Source organism: Astyanax mexicanus, chromosome 2 (genome assembly GCF_023375975.1).
Source record: "Astyanax mexicanus isolate ESR-SI-001 chromosome 2, AstMex3_surface, whole genome shotgun sequence".
Classification (NCBI taxonomy): Eukaryota; Metazoa; Chordata; class Actinopteri; order Characiformes; family Acestrorhamphidae; genus Astyanax; species Astyanax mexicanus.
Window position 1 is genome coordinate 16,911,283 of NC_064409.1, and position 22,151 is coordinate 16,933,433.

The window sequence follows — 22,151 nt, forward strand, 5'->3', positions numbered from 1 at the left end:
GCTTGTCGCTCTGTCGCTTTGTCGCCTCTCGCGTGTCGAGGCGACAAATCGCGCCCTGCCATAGGAAATGAATGGTCGCCTGTCGCTTTCCAGTGTGAACGCAGGGTAACACTGAGCCAACTGAACAAATCAAGCAGATTCTACCAAAAAAAATTGTCTGCTGTTTATTAATGTAATTCCTTAGTAATCATAATCAAGGTAAAATACCAAATTAATCCTGATACCAATATTAATTAAGAGTTGCAAGGGATGGGATGCAATACAATTACAAAGCTGAAGAGATGAGTGATGAGTTTTTACTGATTTTTGACATTTATATAAGAGTCACGGTTCACCACTGATTATTATTATAATGAATTCTAATCGATTTCACATTCTGAAATCAATGAAGCTGAATCACCACCTTTGGACTGATTCATCCCTAAATACCAACTAATTTATATACATTTCTACAGAGTGTTGTTCTCTGTTAGATGCTAATAATTCTTTTTCTTTAATTATTCTTACTTTTAAGGATTACTTTGATTGGACACATGTAGCAATAAATGTTTGCTGAATTATTATTTTAATGTATCTTTTTTTATGTACAGTACCTTGCAAAAGTATTCAGCCTTCTTGAACTTTTCAACCACATTTTGCCACATTTCAGGCTTCAAACTATTTTTTTGTGAAGAATCAACAAGTGGGGCACAATCGTTAAGCGGACAAAATTTATTGGATATTTTAAACTTTTTTTAGAAATAAAAAAACTGAAAAGTGGGACATGCAAAATTATTCGGCCCCCTTGCGTTAATACTTTGTAGCGCCACCTTTTGCTGCGATTACAGCATCAAGTCACTTGGGGTAAGTCTCTATCAGTTTTGCACATCAAGAGACTAAAATTTTTGCCCATTCTTCCTTGCAACCCAGCTCGAGGTTTTTCTTTTAAAAAAGTTTTAAATCCAATAAATTACGTTCCACTTCAAGATTGTGTCCCACTTGTTGTTGATTCTTCACAAAAAATACAATTTTATATCTTTATGTTTGAAACCTGAAATGAGGCAAAAAGTTGAAAAGTTTAAGGGGGCTGATGCTTTTGCAAGGCACTGTATGTATCTTCATGATCTTCATGACATGACAAAGTTTTGTTGTGTCATAAAGATACATTAAATGAAATATATTGGGTACAAGATCTACTTGACAACACCAATGCCATTGTTTTTGATACCCCAGTAACAATTTAGGATACTACTGCAACGTTCTGTTTTACAGACATTACTGCAGTGCTGTGTTTCATGTTAGATAGTAATGGATCTTGAAGTCCATATGGGTCCAATTTGGACACAATATATTTGTATGTAGTGCCCTTACCAGCCGGTCATGGTGAAGTCCCGATACAGCATCTTCTTCCCCACTTCCTTCCTCTGTACTCTCCTCGGGAACTCCAGGTGTGTGAACTCTCCTCCTAATAAATGGGGCTGCATGAAACCCTACAGACAGATAAAGAGTGTAAGAGAGAGAAGATCTCTTTCTAAACATTCAAAGCAGGCTGAGATCTACAGTTCATTAAAAATGTGTTTATAAATGATTGTAATACCGCATTTTTCGCACTATAAGGTGCACTTAAAATCCTTTAATTTTCCCCAAAATCGACAGTGCATCTTATGTATGAATTTTACCAGTAAGGGTTGTAAGGAGCAGTAAAGCCACTCCATTAAAGTGCAGCATTATGAAGTGGTTTCAGTGAAGCACTGAGGCTGGAGCAGTATTAGCATTAGCTGCTAACCACAGCGCTAGCTCTTTTGCTCTTTAAAGGTGAGTATACTGGACTGTAGCCTGCGTGTTTACTGTGGTAAAACAAGCTACATGGGATGAGCTGCTAGCTGATAGTGCTCTGGCTTATCGGAACACTTAGGATCCCTCAGTGTAGCTCTGTCAGGTGGCGTTTACTAGAGTTGCTTACCATGGCTAGCCCTGCTCCTAACCGTAGCTAGCGCTGCTACTAACCATGGCTATCGCTGCTGCTAACCGTGGCTAGCACTACTGCTAACCTCGCTAAAATATTGGAACTTTAAGCTTACTGTAAATAAACGGAAGTGCTTTACTCACTTTTTAAGAATTACAGCTTTGCTTACTTAGGTAACCTGCTAACTTGGTGACACCCCTATTCCTTACTATTGTCACTTAAAATGTGCCTTATAATCCAGTGCACCTTATGTATAGAAACAGAACAGATGTTTATTCATAGTGCTCCTTATAAGCTGTAAAATACGGTATTTAAAAAAGAAAATTTCAGACTAACCAGGAACTGCAGCCTCTGCCGCTCTGATTCAGGAGTGAACTCTGCAGACACTGGAATGATCTCCCCATTCCTGATTATGATGGCTCTGAGGGGGCAACAGAAACACACATGTAAAAAGGTACAAATATTACCTTATGTCGACATTTAATGACATTTTCATGACCTACAATATACAAGCAAGACATGTTTGCATGGCACTACAGAAGGTAGGAAGCCACCTTCCTTCCATCTCTGAAAAATAAAACTTCTGCCCATTAAAAATTAGCTAAGAACCACATGAATAAGCTAGGAGCCATATTGATAGATGAACATTGCTTTACACAGTAAAAAAAACTCACTCCAATCTGTTAAGCATGGGGGTGGCAGTATCATGATTTAGGGCTGCTTTGCTGCCTTGGATCCAGAACTAGTCTAGACATTATTGATAGAAAAATGAATTCTAGACTGTACCAGAAAAGACAAATTACAGTCTTCTGTATGATCATTTCAGTTCCACAGTTTTCTATAAGTAATTGACCCCTATGATGTACAGTACACAGAAGGACTTATACACGCACTGACAAAAATGCACACCTTGGATTGCTGCAAGATGTTGTGGTTTGTTTAGACACTGGGTCTTAAGGAGCTGTACAATTGCTTCCCCTGTTGCCCTATAAAACAGCTCTCAGAAGCTCCTTCGGGTAGTGTATCTCTTGGTGAGAGATCATTGCCTCTATGAAGCACTTAAAGACATTTGGCCCAGTTGACAGACTTTGAGAGGGGTACATCATTTGACTGAGAGAGGCAGGATAATTGTTTAGAAAAACTGCCCTTAATACCATCAAAAAGTTTAGGTGGGGAAAAGTTTAGGTTAAAAGAGGTTCTGCTGATATTAAATTAATGTTATTGTCAAAAATGGTCCAATGGTGAAACTCTAAGTTACACAAAAGAAAGAAGAACTCACTCTGGGTCTGTGAGACATATTTTAGAGCTCATTACAATAGTAATAAAGTTCTTAGAGAGCGTCTCCAGTGCTGTAAAGGTGCAGTGTGTGTTCTGTTCGCGTCTGTGGTGGATAGTAGCTGTTAATGAGTGGTTATGTAGAGCAGGTCATTAGTGTCCTAAAAATATCAGAGCCCTACTGACTTTTTGCTGAAACCACCCTTGAGAGATCCACCACAAAACAAGACATCAAACAGTGAGTGTGTGTGTGTGTGTGTGTGTGTTTAATACACACTTCAAATTAGTGTCTGTTTGGGACCTAAATCTGTTGTGCTTCCCCTTAATAAGCAGGGCAGGTTATTTGGTTTGTGGTTTGTCTTTGGAGAGCAGGACTCTCAAGGGGTTGAGATGAGCTGATCAGAACACTAAGGTTTGATTAACCTGCCTTGCAGTGATGTTTTTTTAATACTGCTGTTTGGCTGTAGGTAATCATTTTATCCCAGAGTGACCACAGTGGGGCTTAAAAGTTTGTGAACCCTTTTCTATACTCCTGCATTTCCTTCAACTGTTCTTCAGTCCTGCACACCAGCTTGGAGGAATTCTCTGAAGTTTTGGTGCGTTTCCTCATATTAACAACTCACTTCAGGTCCTTCCGCAATATTTTGATTGGATTAAGGTCAGGACTTTGCCTTGGCTATTCCAAAACATTAACTTTATTCATGTTAAACCATTCCTCGGTAGAACGACTTGTGTGTTTAGGGTCATTGTCTTGCTGCATGACGCACCTTCTCTTTAGATTCAGTTCATAGATAGATGTCATGACATTTTCCTCCGATATAACGCTTCCTGGCTCAGATGCAGCAAAACAGGCCAAAACTATGATACTACCATCACCGTTTTTCACAGATGAAATAAGTTTCTTATACTGAAATGCATTTTTTTTTTACATTTTTTTAACTGTTTTTAGCTAAAGAGAAATTCACACTGTTGTCATTTCCCTTTATATATCTATTAGAGACAGATTATATCTGTCCAGTACCATTTATTTTGCTTCAGTCCTGGATATATGGAGATATTTGGAGTGCATGATTAGTATGAAGATACTCTGGATCATTAACTTCTGTTACATATCTGATAAAATCTTTGTATATTTTAATATCTCAGTTAGGGGTGTGCCATATCTTTTCGTATGCAATTATAGAATTTAATTTTCATTTTGTTGCAGTAGTGTATGCTTGAAATATTTTTTTAGTTCAGTGTTTTGTCGCCAAGAGTATCATTATTGTGAAAATACAATAAATATTGTTATCATTCTTTTTTATGGCCATATCACCCACCCCCAGTTTCCATCGACATATTTAGTAAGCAATTATTATAATTTTCAAAGTGCAGACTAGCACAATATAAGACTTTCACAAACAAAGTTTATATATATATTTTTATTGTAATTAGGACATCTAGTTCTTTGCACGCTTTCTTTGAATTGGTGGAACATTCTATAGAAGAGTTTCTATATACAACCTTTCCAAAAACATTAAGGCTCCTCTCAGTTCACCAAAGGCTGGAATGTATATTGTTGTGCTGCTGGTCTAATTAGCATCCCCAGCCGTATCGAGCGCTAATAAAGGGCCCAGCATGTGTTTCAGGTCTTAAAGCTGCACATACTGTGTTCTGCATAATGACCTCCAGGCAGTGAGACTCACCTGCTGTCCCCAGCGTTGGCCACGTACAGCTTTCCCAGAACGAAGGCCACCACCAGCGCAGTGCATCCACCAGATATATTATACACAGCTTTCTCCCTCTCGATCTGACTATCCTGATACACACACACAGACACGGAAGAGAAGGATGTGGTTACAGCTGGGTACAGTCATAATGCCTAAACTTTATGATTCTTTAGCAGATTTGAGCACAATGTTCCATATCAAATAAAGTACCAGTCAAAAGTTTGAACACAAGTTAAATTGTGTTTTTTCTTCTTTTCCTATGACCTGATACTAGATACTTTCTCCCCCTGATACTAAACACTTGGTGTCCAACTTTGTTTCTGCATTATCCCTATCACCCAACACTACCTTCCTAAAGAGGTAGGGTGGGCCAAAGAGTTTGGTGCTACAATTTCTGATGAAATGTGATGAAATCGTTGCTCAATGAACTGTAGGTATAGATTCATACAGACACAAGTACAGATACAAAATTTACACCTGTGTCTCTCCTTTGTGTGATCTTCCATTGGTTCTCAGAAGCATTGAGTGTGGACACTGCCCCAGATTTGCCCCACTAAACTTGCTATCTTTTGCTTTTCTGACAGCTCTGTTTCTTTTTCATTTGCACAACAGCAAGCTCTACTGACGGGTATAGATGCAGCTAAAATGTCATACTGTTATCATGGAAATCCCTTGTGGTGCCATGTTTTAAGAGATGGCTAAATGACATGTTATTTATTATACAAATGGAGCCATTACAATGCAATGCGGTTTTGAATGATCTGAAAGGGACCTAGTTTGATACTAGTCCCTTTTTAAGTGGTCTCTTAATTTTTTTTTTCCCCAGAGCTGTATAGTTGATTTTTCAAAGCTGGCACCTCTGGATTAGATGACAGTTTTGCACATCTTGGCTGGATTTTCTCGGTCAGTTTTATGAAGTAGAGTCACCTGGAATGATGCTTTCAGTTAACAGCTGTGCTGAAGAGTTAATTACTTGAATTTCTTGTGTGAATTTCTTGAATTTCTTGTTTGGGAGCATCAGTTGTAAAGTTGTGAAGAAGTGGAGTTGGTATACAAGGAATAGCTCTATTTCAACTATTAATATTGCGCAAACTGATATCACAATTATTTGATAACAACTGACAGAAATATTATTGTAATACAAATTTTGCACACAAATATCGTCCAGCTGTGTTCTTATATGGCATCACTCTAAGAAAAGTAGTAGGTTCAAGTAGGTTTTTATCATAAATGACATATTAGTTTGGTTTGGTCAGGACTGAGGAAAGCTCAGAGCTCAGAGTATCAGTGGGTCAGCTGAGAGTGGAGTGGGTGGGAGGAGAGGACAGGAGGCAGCAGAGTGGGCAGAAGGTCTGAGGGCAGGGGGGAGGAAGTAGAGTCCAGCTCCCCCCTGTGCATCCTAATGAACCATCTGATGAGTGTATTAGTGCTTAAAGCTCACGACCATCGGCATCTCCATAATGCGAAATATAGGATGGTATAGAATGAAAATATATCTGTTTAGGAGAACTTTTAGAAGAGTAATGTTGGATTTTTTTTTAAAATAAGTTTTAAACGATATGATGGCATTTAAATTAATTTGAGTTTTAAGTGTAATTAACATTAAAAAAACATCTATATAATTAAAATATTTTTGCTGAACATCATAAATCAATTTGTTCAGGATAGATTATACTTGCATCATCGTGCATCACCAAGATTTACACACAACATCCTCAATAAATCTCATTTTACTAAAACAAGCTATAAGGTACCATTGAGCTCTAAAATATGTTCCAAAAATATGATTTTGGGGCAATTTATGATAAAGCCATCATAATCAGGATAGATTACAATATCACCAACCTCTAATAACTGGTATATAAAAGAATGAGCCAAGAGATTAAGACCACCTGCTGCATGTCTGTGAGTCACCAAAACACCTCACTCTACAAGACCTGGTGTCCTGTGGCATCTGGCACAAACATTATAGAATCAGATCTTTTAACCATATAAAACCACTGACACTGAATCACGGTTTATTTCTTTACTCTCAAAATTACAATACTGAAACTATACAAATAAATATTAAATATATTTAAATATAGTTTTAGAGATCTTAAAATAGAAAAAGAGAGACTAACAAGTCATCCATAGCATTACTATTGAGATAATATAGGTTAATGTAGTTTTTATTTTATAGTTTAATCTGAATAATGAACATTCATAGGGTTCATGGGGATATCCCCTCTTGTGCATCTGACCTGAATCCAGTGCATCCCGCAGGTAAATAGCTAATGGGTACATTAACTGTTAGGGGTATAACAATGCACTCTGCTTACAATATGATTTTATAAATTGATTTTTACACAATATTTGGAACAAATTTTGCATAACAAAAAATAAGACCTTTTCTTCTTTGTATTTTTTATCTGTATAGACAATGAAAAATCCATCTGGTATAAAAGCTCCCTGGACTGTTCTAAGCATAATACAAACTAATGTGCTGTTTTATTTCCCAATTAATCACTTATTTATTTAGGCAAGCTAGAGTGAAATTGTCATTGTCTAAGAAGACAGTAATAAAGGAAATGTTTTTTTGTCTTTTTACTAAAGTATTTCTATTTTTCGGTGGCTTTTAACATCTTAGTTTTTACTCCACTACATTATTGGAGATCTGTCGTTCTTTTTGACTTGTCAGGGTTGGGTAGAGGATTAGTCGTCTCACACAGCCCACGAGAGTCAAAGCCTGGAGAGGCAAAACTTGTGCACTTGTAAGCCCCCTACACAGCAGAAAAAAAAGTGCTTGTGTGATTGGCGTCATTTCCTCTGCCCTTTGCTTACGCCCACTGGTTCTTGCGAACTCTAGTGTTTTAGACAATGCAGCGGCATAACATTTGAAAAAGAACACAGAATCATATATACCTATGATGCACATTGTCAAACATTGGAACTGTGCTTTGTTACACCACTGAACAAGACAACCTTGACTGGTCACGCCAAGGTCCAGTACACTGTTTCAAATTATTAGGCAAGTGATATTTTTCTCAGATTTTCCTAAATGGTCAATGCAAATGATAGTCAGTATAATTTCAAGTCATGACTTAAGTATAAATCCAATTTTATTTACCAAACCTTCCAATGAGTAGGGCTGCAACTAACTTTTTTTTTTAAATTAAACATCATTAATTGGATAAATGGAATAGGTTTATGTTTATGTTGGTTACTCACCGTGGACTAAAATAATATATTTTTTAATTAGTTGCCTATTTAATCATTTTAATCCATTAGTTGTTGCAGCCCTAATGTTTAGTATTCTGTTTTTGGACAAATATTTCCTTTTGTTCAGTTTCAGCCAAAAATATTCATACTGGGACTCTAATGATGCATTTAAATCACAGAACTGGATAGATAGTGCTGTCTTGTAAATTCCTGGAGCTGCAGTGTAATCTTAAAGACCTGTAGTTAGAAACTGTAGAAATACAGGGGGATTTAAGCTATAGGTGGGATCTGGCACTGACTAACAGGTGAGATCATTCCTGAGGTGGGTGGAGTAGACAGGCTGTGTGTGTGTCTGTCTGCTGCATTAATGAGATGACTCTCTGCTGACACTTAAACAATACGCAGTTCTCATTTTCAGAATATAGCTTTCTGTTTATCCATCTGGAAGTATGTAAACTGATCGAACAGAAATGCAGCACTCTTTACCATCCTACATCCACCCACACACACTCCCCCACACACAGCCCTCCTTCACGGACTGACTGATGGATCACCGGCTACTTTTTTAGTCTCTTCAGCTTGTTTGCATTTTTATCAGCTGCTGGATTGTGTGAGTAATTGTGGTCCATAAATTCAGTTTTCAAAATGTATAGTTAATTGAGATCGTATTGAGGGTATCAGTATAAAATAAATAATTATAAATCAAAATCAGCACCAAACCAATATTTAACCAATATTAGGATAGAATGCATTTTATTTATATGACTTTTTAAAATATTTTCAGGTGATTCTAGTTCAGTTATATATATTGGATCAGTGTAGACAGTTACATAAGGTATATATAAAATATATAAAATATTGGCCTACAGTTTCTATATTAAACAGACAAGATGCTCTAGCAGAAATCAATCAAATCCACTTTCAGTGCAGGAAACCCCACAGTATGATTTGTGCCATATCATATGCAATAGTATCGCCATTTTTCATGATTTTAAAAGATAATTTACCCTGAAATATAGTGCCATATGACCCACCCTAATTATCACATCAGGGTACAACTTTTGTGCTGGTTTTAGCAAAAGATAAAATCATACTTTTCTTATTTCCCCATTATATATGTACTAGAGACAGATTATATCTGTCCAGAATCATTAATTTGACTTTTTTTTAGTATCATGAGATTCTGGATCATTGACTTCTGTTACAAATCAGATACAATTTTCAGTTATGGGTGTGCCATATCATATTGTATGCAATAATAAACTAAATTTTCATTTTGTTGCAGTAGTGTATTCTTGAAATACATTTTTCAATGTTTTATATGTTTTGTCATATCGCCAAGAGTATAGTTTTTGCAAAAATACAATGCAATATCATGATATTATTTTAGGGCCATATTGCCAACCCTATGCCACACACACATATCCCACAAGGCAGTGCAGGGTTCCTTAGTAAAATTAAGAAACGGAAACCTATATGTTTTTTTTTTTGTTTAATCAGTTTTGGGAGAGAAGACACAATATTTCAGGACAGTCCTGGAACATCTGAAGCCTGTGGGACATTTGTGTCTGGGTGTGATACGATAAAAGCAAATAATTAAGTATTACCACAAAGTGTCATCAGAAAAAACCAAACAGAGAATTACACACAAAAAAAGCAAAAGAGAGAAATCCACTGCTGACCAACCAACCGAGACACTGTCTAATGCTACCATCTAGTGGTACAATATCATATTTCATATTTAATATAAAGCAGGGAGCTTTTACAACACCAGTATCTCCTAAAATGATTTTATGATCTTAAGACTGTGGGTAAATAATAAAGATATAAAACAGAGGGTTTTTTTTTCAATTTGAGAGAACATTGACAACGCTGGACTGTGGACACAAGGTCATCTGCAATGGGAGGGTGGGACAGGGATCATTAGGCCAGAGAGAGATAACTAATAGAAGAGAGTGCAGGTCAATGAACTCTTACAAGCACTGCTACCAGAATCTTCCATTAGAAGCTGATTTAAAGTAATAGTTCTGTAGATACACTGACATACTACATTTAATATGGCTTCTGTCATGTCCAGCAGAAGCTAAAGAACCCGCACTGACCTGTGGGATATGTGTGTGTGGGCCAGATGCCACCAGTCACATTTATTACCACCTACTGCACTGTCCACTGCACTATGTAAGAAAAACAATGTGTGTCCAAACTTTTGTCTAGTAATATACAGCTCTGGAAAAAATTAAGAGACCAATTCAGTTTCTGAATCAGTTTCTCTGATTTTGATATTTTTATAGGAATATGTTTAAGTAAAATGAACTACGGACAATAAAAAAAGAAAAAAACTACGGACAACATTTCTCCAAAATTCTGAATAAAAATGTTGTAATTTAGAGCATTTATTTGCAGAAAATGGGGAATGGCTGAAATAACAAAAAATGATGCAGAGCTTTCAGACCTCACATAATGCAAAGAAAAGTTTAATCACAGTTTTCATGCATCTTGGCATGTTCTCCTCCACCAGTCTTACACACTGCTTTTGAATAACATTATGCCGCTCCTGGTGCAAAAATGTAAGCAGTTCTGCTTGATTTGATGGTTGTGATCATCCATCTTCCTCTTGATTATATTCCAGAGGTTTTCAATTTGGGAAAAATCAAGGAAAACCATAATTAAGTCGTTTCTTATTTTTTTTCCAGACCTGTATGTGTAAGCAGTAAGTAAGTGTGCAATTTCTTGGCATGCAACTTCTACATTTTTTTTTTAAATGTTTATTCAACAACAAAAAAATTGTATCAATGACATATCTGTTGATAACATTATTTGTTTAACTGCCCAGATTAATTAAGTATCCAGTAATCATAATGTGGTGTATACCAACACATCAAATGAATAAACTGAACTTACTATTTATTATTATTTTATTTTATTTTATTTTAAGATATGTTAATGCTGACTGATGGAAAATGTCTTACAGTATAATTGAATGTGTAATCACTATCTGCTAATGACAGGTCACAATTAGGTCACTATTATGGGTTTTAGCCATAAATGCATCTTAAATATATGTTTTTTTTTTATATTTACAACCTAATAACTATTATTAAACTTTTTACAATCTATTTTTGAACCCTTTATAAAGGAGCTTTATTTTAAAGTGGTACTGACATTTCTATTCAAGTCTTTTGTGCCTTTACCCAAATATAGCATGCATGCTCATTTCAGCACCGCAGAGGATAGAGCAGAAAATACAAACTAGCAATTATTCCCAGCAATGTTTTGCTCTCAAACAAAGCACATACACAGCCAAATCTGAAACTCACCATGTCTTTGAAAGCGTTCTCCAGAGCTCCGATCACCAGGCTCTCGTGCTGGATCTTCTTCTCAGTGAAGAACCGGGGCGGGGGGGTGCTGGGTGAGCCGGGAGCTCCTGCAGCACCGCGGAGGGAGGCGGCTCGGGTCAGGGTGCGATTGGTGCCGGGGGTTCCCGAGTTGTTGGGCTCCTCTCCCAGTACGGTGGGGGGGAGCGAGCCCAGGTTACGCAGGATGTCCAGGACGTCCTGCAGCTGCTCTATGATGTGCTGCTGGAGCAGTTTGGAGGCCATGACTGCTGCGCCCGATCCAGCGTGTCCATCAAACAGAGCCCAGTAATGAATGAGTAACCCATCAGACTCCTGCCAAAGACATACAATAACATTAACTGACATCATTAAAGGCAGTTTAATATCATTATTATAATTTGTTTGCTTCCAAGTCTGAGTCATTGAATTTTAAGCATCTAGCGCTGCAGAATTTTTGAATTTTTGTTTTAGATTATATTATCTCAGGGAAGATTTGATGCTTTTAAAATGAGTTACTGAGTTTAACTGAGAGCTTTAATGAAGGAAATAACTGCTAGTATAGGTCAATATATCGCTTTTTTTTTTTTTTTTTTGACAACTTTACCTTGGAAAGAGGTGTGTGTGTGTGTTCCTGAGTGCGTGTGTGTGTGTGCCCGAGTGCATTCATTTGTGTAATCAATCTACGATCTGGATCTTTTCCACCCAACCCTGATCCTTTGAAAATTGTGATCGCCCTAATTTACGATCACATGATCTGATCTTGGACAATATTGAAAAGTGACTCATTTTCAATTAGAAATGATTGAATTGGACAAGTCAAAACAAATGTCTCTTATATTAAGGGATCAAAAATGTACCAATATATAAAGTATTACTGATATATCAGTTGATCATTTCATAGATGTTTTTTTTATTTTAAAAGTCATTATCATTATGTACCATTCTTGTGTCCAAACCATTAAACAAGGCTTTTATTAATATTGGCTATTGTTAAAAATTCCAAAATCACATACAGTTGTGGTCAAAAGTTTACATACACTTGTAAAAAAACATAATGTTATGGCTGTCTTGAGTTTTCAATAAGTTCTACAACTCTTATTTTTCTGTGATAGAGTGATCGGAACACATACATGTTTGTCACAAAAAACAGTCATAAAATTTGGTTCTTTCATAAATTTATTATGGGTCTGCTGAAAATGTCACCAAATCTGCTGGGTCAAAAATATACATACAGCAACATTAGTATTTGGTTACATGTCCCTTGGCCATTTTCACGGCAACTAGGCGCTTTTGGTAGCCATCCACAAGCTCCTGGCAAGCTTCAGGTCGAATGTTTGACCACTCTTCTTGACAGAATTGGTGCAGTTCAGCTAAATGTGATGGTTTTCTTGCATGAACCCGTTTCTTTAGCACTGTCCACATGTTCTCAATGGGGTTTAAGTCAGGACTTTGGGAAGGCCATTCTAAAACCTTAATTCTAGCCTGGTTTAGCCATTCCTTTACCACTTTTGATGTGTGTTTTGGGTCATTGTCTTGTTGGAACACCCAACTGCGCCCAAGACCCAACCTTCGGGCTGATGGTTTTAAGTTTTCCTGCAGAATTTGGAGGTAATCCTCCTTCTTCATTATCCCATTTACTTTCTGCAAAGAACCAGTTCCACTGGCAGCAAAACATCCCCAGAGCATAATACTACCACCACCATGCTTGACAGTAGGCATGGTGTTCCTGGGATTAAAGGCCTCACCTTTTCTCCTCCAAACATATTGCTGGGTGTTGTGGCCAAACAGCTCAATTTTTGTTTCGTCTGACCAGAGAACTTTCCTCCAGAAGGTTTTATCTTTGTCCATGTGATCAGCAGCAAACTTCAGCCGAGTCTTAAGGTGCCTTTTCTGGAGCAAGGGCTTCTTTCTTGCACGGCAGCCTCTCAGTCCATGGCGATGTAAAACACGCTTGACTGTGGAGACTGACACCTGTGTTCCATCAGCTTCCAAATCCTTGCAGACCTGCTTCTTGGTGATTCTTGGTTGACTCTTGACCATCCTGACCAATCTCCTCTCGGCAGCATGTGATAGCTTGCGTTTTCTTCCTGATCGTGGCAGTGACACAACTGTTCCATGCACTTTATACTTGCGTATAATTGTCTGCACAGTTGCTCTTGGGACCTGTAGCTGCTTTGAAATGGCTCCAAGTGACTTCCCTGACTTGTTCAAGTCAATAATTCGCTTTTTCAGATCCACACTGAGTTCCTTTGACTTTCCCATTGTAGCTTTTGTAGCTGAGTCTAATCACTGGGTCAAATGAGCCCTATTTAAATGGGCTCATGAGAAGTCAACAGCTGTAGTCAATCAGAATCACTTACAAGAAGTGAAGAGGCCATGACATGAAGCTAATTTGATTGACACAACTCGCTACATCACCAAAATTGACAAATTTTGTTGCTGTATGTATATTTTTGACCCAGCAGATTTGGTGACATTTTCAGCAGACCCATAATAAATTTATGAAAGAACCAAATTTTATGACTGTTTTTTGTGACAAACATGTATGTGTTCCGATCACTCTATCACAGAAAAATAAGAGTTGTAGAACTTATTGAAAACTCAAGACAGCCATAACATTATGTTTTTTTACAAGTGTATGTAAACTTTTGACCACAATTGTACATATGCACATTCTGATAAGGATTTTTATACATACCAACTAAATATCAAACTAATAATATTGTAAAATAATAATGTAAAATTACAATAAAGTAAAAATCTCAAATTCTGCTAAATCTAGCATTTTACAAAAAACATAACAATAACAACAATGTAATATGAAATAATTACTAATAATTGTACTATAATGGTAAAATTCCTAAATTTTGCAGAATTCTATTACTTTTCCATTATAGTATATATTGAATTGTTTTATTTAATGAGATTTTATTATATTTTTGACAGTGCACACAATATCACTACATCTCTGCATGTTAAAATGCTTATTTTCCTACTTTTTTTTTAGAAAGTGCACACTTTTATTCTGTTTCTGGGTGTCGCTCTATTATTTTATTTAATTATTACAGTACTAGTATGTGCTATAATCTGATTAAGTAGTTTCCAGCTTTAGTACTAGAATGTAAACCCAGCTACTGGCTTTAAACAAGCTTTAATTGAAATCATAACTGCTTAACTACTTTCATAACTATGAGAACATCTGAAACAGTGGGCTGGTGCTCTGGCTTAAAGCCATGCCTTCCAACAAAGCATCTGTTTGTCCCTAGAGAGGCATCCCTAAGAGGATTAGCCTGCCTACACACACACACACATACAGACACATACACGCGACTCTATTGAACAGGCATTACTTCACGCGAGTGTGTCTATAAATATCACTGTGTTCTGACCCTCTGAGTGAGGCATGAATGAACATGTTATAAAAGATGTTCTTCAGTACTGAGTTACAACCAAATCAGATATTCTGTGGGTTTTATTCATCCAACCCAAAATTTAAGCCTTTTTAAACAGCTGAGAAAACACAAACACACTCAAACAAACAAACACACACTATACACACACACACACTTGAGGGATAAGAGGCACGGGCCGTGGGGGAGGTTATGAGACGGTCACAAAGGGTCAAGGACAATTAAAAGGGTATCAGTATGAAGGATATTAGTACTGCCTTTAAGAGTGTGGACAATAGCCAGGCTACTGTCTCTGTAAATCTTTAATGGAGAGGACTAGCCAGTTTACATTAAGTAAGAGGCACAAACAATTTTTTTACTAAGTCGGCTTTTTTTATGTACAATTGTGTTTAAAATACAGAACTTTATGTTGACCCATTTGTTATTTAATTATTTACAAGTAAATATTGCCTCTATAGACAGTGATTTAGAAAAGAGTGAACCTGTAAAACTACAATGTTAAACGCGATGTGATCATAAAAGTGCAAAAAGTCAAGTCTCATACTATCTGCCCATAAGAACACACTGAAATACTGTACTTATATACTATGTACAATGCTCTAAAGCATTCTGAAACCTGTCTATACAAAGTCACATATAAAGTCAAAATGCCAAGTCATTTTGGAGCATTACTACTGGTCAAATAATCACTGAAACAACTACCAGATTAAAATGCCAAAAAAATGTTTGAACAGCACAAAAAAAATTGCACTGCATCAACTTCATACGGAGTTTGGGATCCAAATCCCACCAATTTCACAGCACTGTTTAAAATATTTAATTTTCCCAAAAGTGCGCCTTCTAATCCAGTTCAGTTTAGTTTCTACAGCACCGAGACTGTACCAGTATTAGCATTAGCTGCTAACCGTGCTAATTGTTAGCTCTTTTGCTGTTCAGAGGTGAGTATAATCAGCCTGTGGCTTGCTGCTAACCCCCGGCTAGCACTGCTGGCGCAGCGTTAGCATTAGCCGCTAACTGTGCTAAGCAGTAGCTCTTTCGCCATCCAGAGACGAGTATATAAGACTGAAGCGTGTGCATTTACCATGTTAAAACAACTACCTGGGACGAACCACTACCTAATATCGCCCTGGCCTACTATACCCCTCAGGCTTCCTCAGTGTAGTGCTATCGGGCAGTGTTTAATAAACGCTAACCGCGGCTAGCACTAGCGGTTGGCCACTAGTGCTAATGCTGCTACACCCAGCCTTAGTGAAAATCTAGAAATCTGGAGAGAGAGACAGAGAGAGAGAGGGGAAAAAAAGCATTTTACTTATACTAATAATAAAAAAAAAAAACAGTTTTCAAGAGAGAAATCTGTGTGGATTAACATCCAGCACTCGTTATACTTTAAAAGAATATGTTTTTTTTTTTCATCTTACAGTTTTGTTTACTTAGCTTAACTTTACTTAACCGAGTTACTCCCCCACCACCACTCATCAGCGAGATCTGCTGAATTAGAAGTAAAACATGGTCGACACCCCTGTTCCTTACTAGTGTCACATAATGCGCCTTTATAATTCAGTGCACTTTATGTACAAAAAGCTCAGAAAATAGACGTTTATTGATAGCAAGGCTTATAATCTGGTGCGCCTTATAGCCCGAAAAATATGCAACAAATATCTATGTATTTTATAATTCCTAGGACTAAAGCTATCAGCTATCTTGGTGGTCTGTTTGGCCCGCTTGGTGTGTGTGTGGGGGGGACGACACATCCTGACTCGTGTGGGCGAATAGCAAGTGTGCACACTAAAGGGATCAAACCAATCAGAGAGCTGAGAGGGTGATGGGACTGCACGGGCTGAACCGAGAGAACAGGACTGATAAAAACTGACAGGAGGCAGGAGCGGGAGGCAGGAAGTTATATAGATGTGGGAAGAACAGAGAAAGAAGCTGAGATGTGCTTATAGATTGAGAGTGACGCTGGTAAATTCACATTAACGGAAGTTGGAGGGGTGGGGGTAGATTGGCAAGGAAATGAAAAAAAAGATACAGCACAGAGAGATGGTAGGTGGTGATGTGGGTGAGAAAAACAATCTTGAGAAAAGGGATAGATATATTGTTGTCATCTTGGCCTTAGGAAAGTTAATAGCAAAGAATGTACAATTTATTTCTTAACACTATTAACAGTATCAGGAGAGCATTTCCATAAGTTTTTTTTTTTTATAAAACCAAAGTATTCAGGTAATCTGATAGATTTTAAAATTGGTCTTATTAATATTAACTAAACAATTGAAATTCTTAAACATTTTCCAATGCATATCAATTACAGCATGCAGCAAGGTAAAACCTAAATCAGAAATCAGTTATATCAGTATTAGTCGTTAATTGCTTCCAGTCTATGTCATGTTCAAGTATGTAAAAACAGGTTTCTCAGGGGAAAACTTTAATTTTATTGTTTGCATGCAGTTGGTTTAAAGCTAAAATGTAATGCAATAAATGTTACTTTTATTTCTAAAGTTACACTGGTGTTTCTAGTCTCTCTGTAAGATATAAAAACTGAGTCTGAACTGCCTGAATTTTTGCACTAGAAGTGGCATGAAGTTATCCAAAAGCAGTGTGTAAGACTGGTGGAGGAAAACATGCGAAGATGAAAACTGTGAATAAAAACAGGGTTATTCCACCAAGTACTGATTTCTGAACTCTTAAAACTTTATGAATTTCAACTTGTTTTCTTTGCATTATTTGAGCTCTGAAAGCTCAAAATCTTTTTCAGCCATTTCTCATGTTCTGCAAATAAATGCTCTAAATTACAATATTTTTATTTGGAATTTTGGAGAAATGTTGCCCGTAGGTTATAGAATAAAACAACAATGTTCATTTTACTCAAACATGTACCCATAAATAGCAAAATCAGAGAACCTGATTCAGAAACTGAAGTGTATACTTCACTATATTCAGGGTATAAGCTTGGCATGATGAGCAACTAAGGTACTTAAACTGCACTCAACACTCAAAAACACCCCCAGAAAATAAATAAATAAAAAAATGCATCATCATCTACTCTGTTTTAATTTAGTAACACTAAACTGTTACCAGGGGAACAACAGGAGGACACCTTTCCCCTGCTGGGCTCTGGTCTCCTGTTCACACCAACACAAGGGCTGTGACCAAAATGACTCTCTACCCCCTCATTACCAGTGTGCTATATAGGGAGAGACTATTTAATTTACTAAGTAGTGGTGAAAACAGTTAATTAGTTAAGTTAATTAGGACTGTGTTTATATACAGATACATTTTGGGTTTCACTGTTTAAAATGTTGATGTATCCTGCATAATACAGTAAAAACTGTACTTAGATAAGTTTAACATTGAAGAATTGAACTCACTGAACTCTCTCTGAGCCCCAGGCCCTCTCCGTTGGGCAGTGATGACCTCCTTTTGGCTGTGGGAGTTTTGCTGGGTGTGGACGGTGCTCCGGGCTTCTTCTTCACCATGATGACCTCACAGCAGGCCTGGTCCTCATTTAGAGCACTCTTCCCTGCATTGATCACCCTGGAAAATCAAATAAGCAGTCATGAACTTTGAGGCATGGTTTGATTACCGGTACTTGTAATTGGCACAGACCTTCATTTAACACTCCTAAACTAATCCTCCAATTAAAGAAATTAAGCCTGTGGACTTACAGACCTGTTCCTTTCAGATCACCTTTTATTTTCAGGTTGCAGGCTGTCTAGACTCTTATCTTATTAAAGGCCAGGTTAGGTCTCTGCATGGAAATTTAGTTACAGAAACGTAGCTGTGAAGAGAGTGTCATATTCCCGCCTGCACATTTTTGCATTTGCCGCCTTCACTTACTGTCCTGGTAATCAAATTTCAGAGAGACGCACACAATGTCACATGCTACTTGCACTGATACACAGTAGACTCAATGTTGACTAGACAACTAGCAGTGAAATGTTATGATAACTGCCTGATTTTATAAAACAATGAGATAATAAGACATAACATTAAATTAGAAAGTGCAAAGTACTGGTGATGGCACGATTCACTTTTTTTAACTCTGATTCTATTCCCATATAAAACTGCTGATACAAATAAAAATACCGGTAAAAGGGCTCTGTTAGTTTATTATTAGTACTATGATTAAGGTTACATAATGTAAATGCATTCCAAAGTCATTTATTTGACACACTTTATATACAAACACACAATAGTTTTATTTTCAACCCTTGTGTGGTGTTCATATTTTTGTTACTCGTTTACTTTGTTACTTGTATTTAAAATTTAGCAAAACTAAGCAATTTTACATTAAAATGCTTTACACATGCTTGCTTCACCTAAATTGCAAGCACTATAAACAGCTTTAATATTAGCTTATATGGTTAATATTTGCCCTTTACCTTTCTTATGTTACATTTTTTTTCAAAAAGTGCTACTCTTTTTTTATTCGTTTTTTTAATAAAATGTAAAAGAAAAATTAATTTAACTCAAGATATGAGTAGAACATTTGTTTAGTTTCAAATTTACAGATGAAGCAATGTTTATTAGCCCTTGGCCAAACATACTGCATGTAATATAACTGTAAAGTTATATATAAACACACTGGTTTACAGTGTGTGTTTATCAAAAATGTGTTTTGATATATGTTTTTCACAAAAAATGAGCCAATGCCAATGAGTTTGAGTTAGGAAAAATATTTTTTTAGTATCATTTGATGAAAAATGAAAACGGGTCCCACAGACCCAAACACCACACAAGGGTTAAATATTTTTTTTTTTATAAAATATTTAAAAAAAGTTACTAATTAAATATGTTCAATATTAAATACAGAGCTCTAGACAATTTTTTTGCACTGGATGTGCAGGAGACTATTTTTTTTACATGTAGCTTAGTGAATTAGCTGCAACGGCTAACGGATAACCAGTGACGCTAACTGTATTTCTGAGCTAAAGAAATAACTGTTTTTTAATAACAGATGGTTTTCTTAATGCTGGTTGAAGTGAGCAGGATCCGTGGTTTGATATTCATTGTGGATTATGGCTGTAGTTCACTTAAATTAGTTACTTATTACCTTCACAACACCAGATTTAGGCTGTCGGCTCAACGCTAACTAGGCTTACAGACTGCAGATGTTAATAGAGATGGCTAACAGCTAACTGGCGATGCTAACTGTATTTCTGAACTAAATAAATTGCTGTTTTTAACAAAAGATGGGTGTGTTTGTGCTGGTTAGTGTTTGTAGTCTCTGTGGTTTTATAGGATATGTGGATTATGACTATAGTTTACTCCAGTCTGTAGTTAATATCTTTACAACACTGAAATGCAGCTGTCGGTTTTGAGCTAGCTAGGCTAACAGACTGCTGGTGTTAATCTGTTCACACCTCAGATGCTGATTTTACAAATATTACATGTAGCCGTTCTGCTGTTCAGTGTTTCCAAAGTGAAAACTCTCCAGACAGTTGACTTTTTTTTCCTAGACAAACAGCTAAAGTTTACTCAGCCGCAGATTGAAATTGCTTGAGGTTTAGGGTAAACTGTAGAACTGGAATCCGGGTCAGTGATGCATTTCATGTTAATGTTACGTAAGTGGATCGGTCACGCTCGCCTAATATCTGTTACGCTAATTAAGTCAATATTGACCCAGATACCAATATTGTTTTGGATCGGTCCCATCTCTACAAAGTACGTGTCTTGTTGAAAAACTTTGCAGAAGTCTTGCATGACAATTCATTACATTATATCTAAAAAGTGTATCTAAAAAAATATATATTTTTGGGCTCTGAGTGGTCCAGCGGGCTAAGCATTGCCACTATGAAAAGGAGATCACTGGTTCGAATCCCGGTCATGTAGCTTGCCATCGGCTGCCGGAGCCCTGAGAGAGCACAATTGGCCTTGCTCTCTCTGGGTGGATAGGCACTCTTTCCCCTCATTACTTCTAGGGTGATGTCGATCAGTACAAGGCGTCTGTGAGCTGATGTATCAGAACCGAGTCGCTGAGCTTTCCTCCGAGCATGCTGTGATGCTACTCAGCAATACTGCATCAGCAGCAGTTGGAAAAGAGGCAGTGGCTGATTTTTGTTTTTTATGTATATAATTGCATTTTAAAAGTTTTAAAACACACCCAGTTTTTTCAGTGATTTTTAAGTAAGTAACCTAAAATTAGGATTCATGGCCTTGGGAATGCCCACTGCAGAGCCGGGGAGGGAGCTTCACAGTGTTGTTAGCCAATCAGAAGTAAGATGTTTGCAAGTCATGAATAGAAATGAGTAAAAAAAAAAAAAAGATGAAGATTATGATGAAAGATTTTTTGTGAAATACCTCTAAAAACAATGATCAGTCCAGATCTACTGTATGTAACACCTTTACTTTTAAAACTACCACAAACTGCCTGAAGAATACACAGTGTCTGTCTGAGAGCTCTGGTAAATAATTACAGTTTAGAAAAGCCACTAAATAGCTGTGCTGTATTCTGTTGATTCTGTAAAAGATTAGTATGTGGAAACCGATTGTGGAAATTGCAGTTTATAGCATGATCTGTAATTGGATCTAGATTATTGCAATCTACTCTAATTAGATTATGGTTCAGTGTTGCATCTGGACCATAGTTATAATGGGATGAGCATAAAATGATTACAATATGCCAGAACCTACTGTAGCTTCTGGTTTGTTCCTCTTTTTTTTTTTGGTATGCGCTGCCTAAATTGCTCATTTGGCTCAATGTTTGAGTTCTCCTCCATGTTGCTTACATTTTGTGGACTGGACCTCCACAGTTCCCCTGAACTGCAACTTTTTTGTAGTATGCACTGTAGAAACTGCAAGCTGAAAAAATCTGAGCCTTCCTCTGTCTTGTGGGCATCGATTGGCTCTCAGATTTTTTAGATATCTGCCCACGGTTGCTGTCAGCAGAAAGTTTGAAGAGTCAGAGTCAGGCTTGAAGATGTGACTCAGCTGACAGTTCCTAATTACTTCTGCTGATTTGCTAAATAATGTCTAGGATAAAAGATATGTCCTTCGACCAAACGTACATGACCTCTGCATAAGTCTATTGGCTTACAATATAGAAATATCTTCCAATAAATTGAATAATGACACCTATATCATGACAAACATGGTCTCTATTATCATTATAATATTCTGTTGCATATTCCCCACATATCACACATATAAAGCATAAGCATTTCAGAATAACAGCCCTGTTTACTACTGTATTTCCCACATACTTAAGTGCAGGCATCACTTTAGTACGGTGGCCGAGAAAGCCCAGCGCAGTGCAAATTGAAAAGCGCTGCAAAAGCAC

General features: G+C 37.0%; 1 protein-coding gene across 1 annotated transcript in view; it reads right to left on the reverse strand.

The window, feature by feature from the left end:
• LOC103042295 (protein phosphatase 1H) overlaps nt 1-22,151 on the reverse strand; it is a 44,495-nt gene that overhangs the window by 11,505 nt on the left and 10,839 nt on the right. Inside the window, exons 2-6 of the mRNA XM_007232390.4 lie at nt 18,241-18,406; nt 11,448-11,798; nt 4,906-5,018; nt 2,282-2,366; nt 1,351-1,469 (exon numbers count right to left, since the gene is read on the reverse strand). Coding sequence (XP_007232452.3) covers nt 1,351-1,469; nt 2,282-2,366; nt 4,906-5,018; nt 11,448-11,798; nt 18,241-18,406 — 834 coding nt within the window. The remainder of the gene's footprint in view (nt 1-1,350; nt 1,470-2,281; nt 2,367-4,905; nt 5,019-11,447; nt 11,799-18,240; nt 18,407-22,151) is intronic.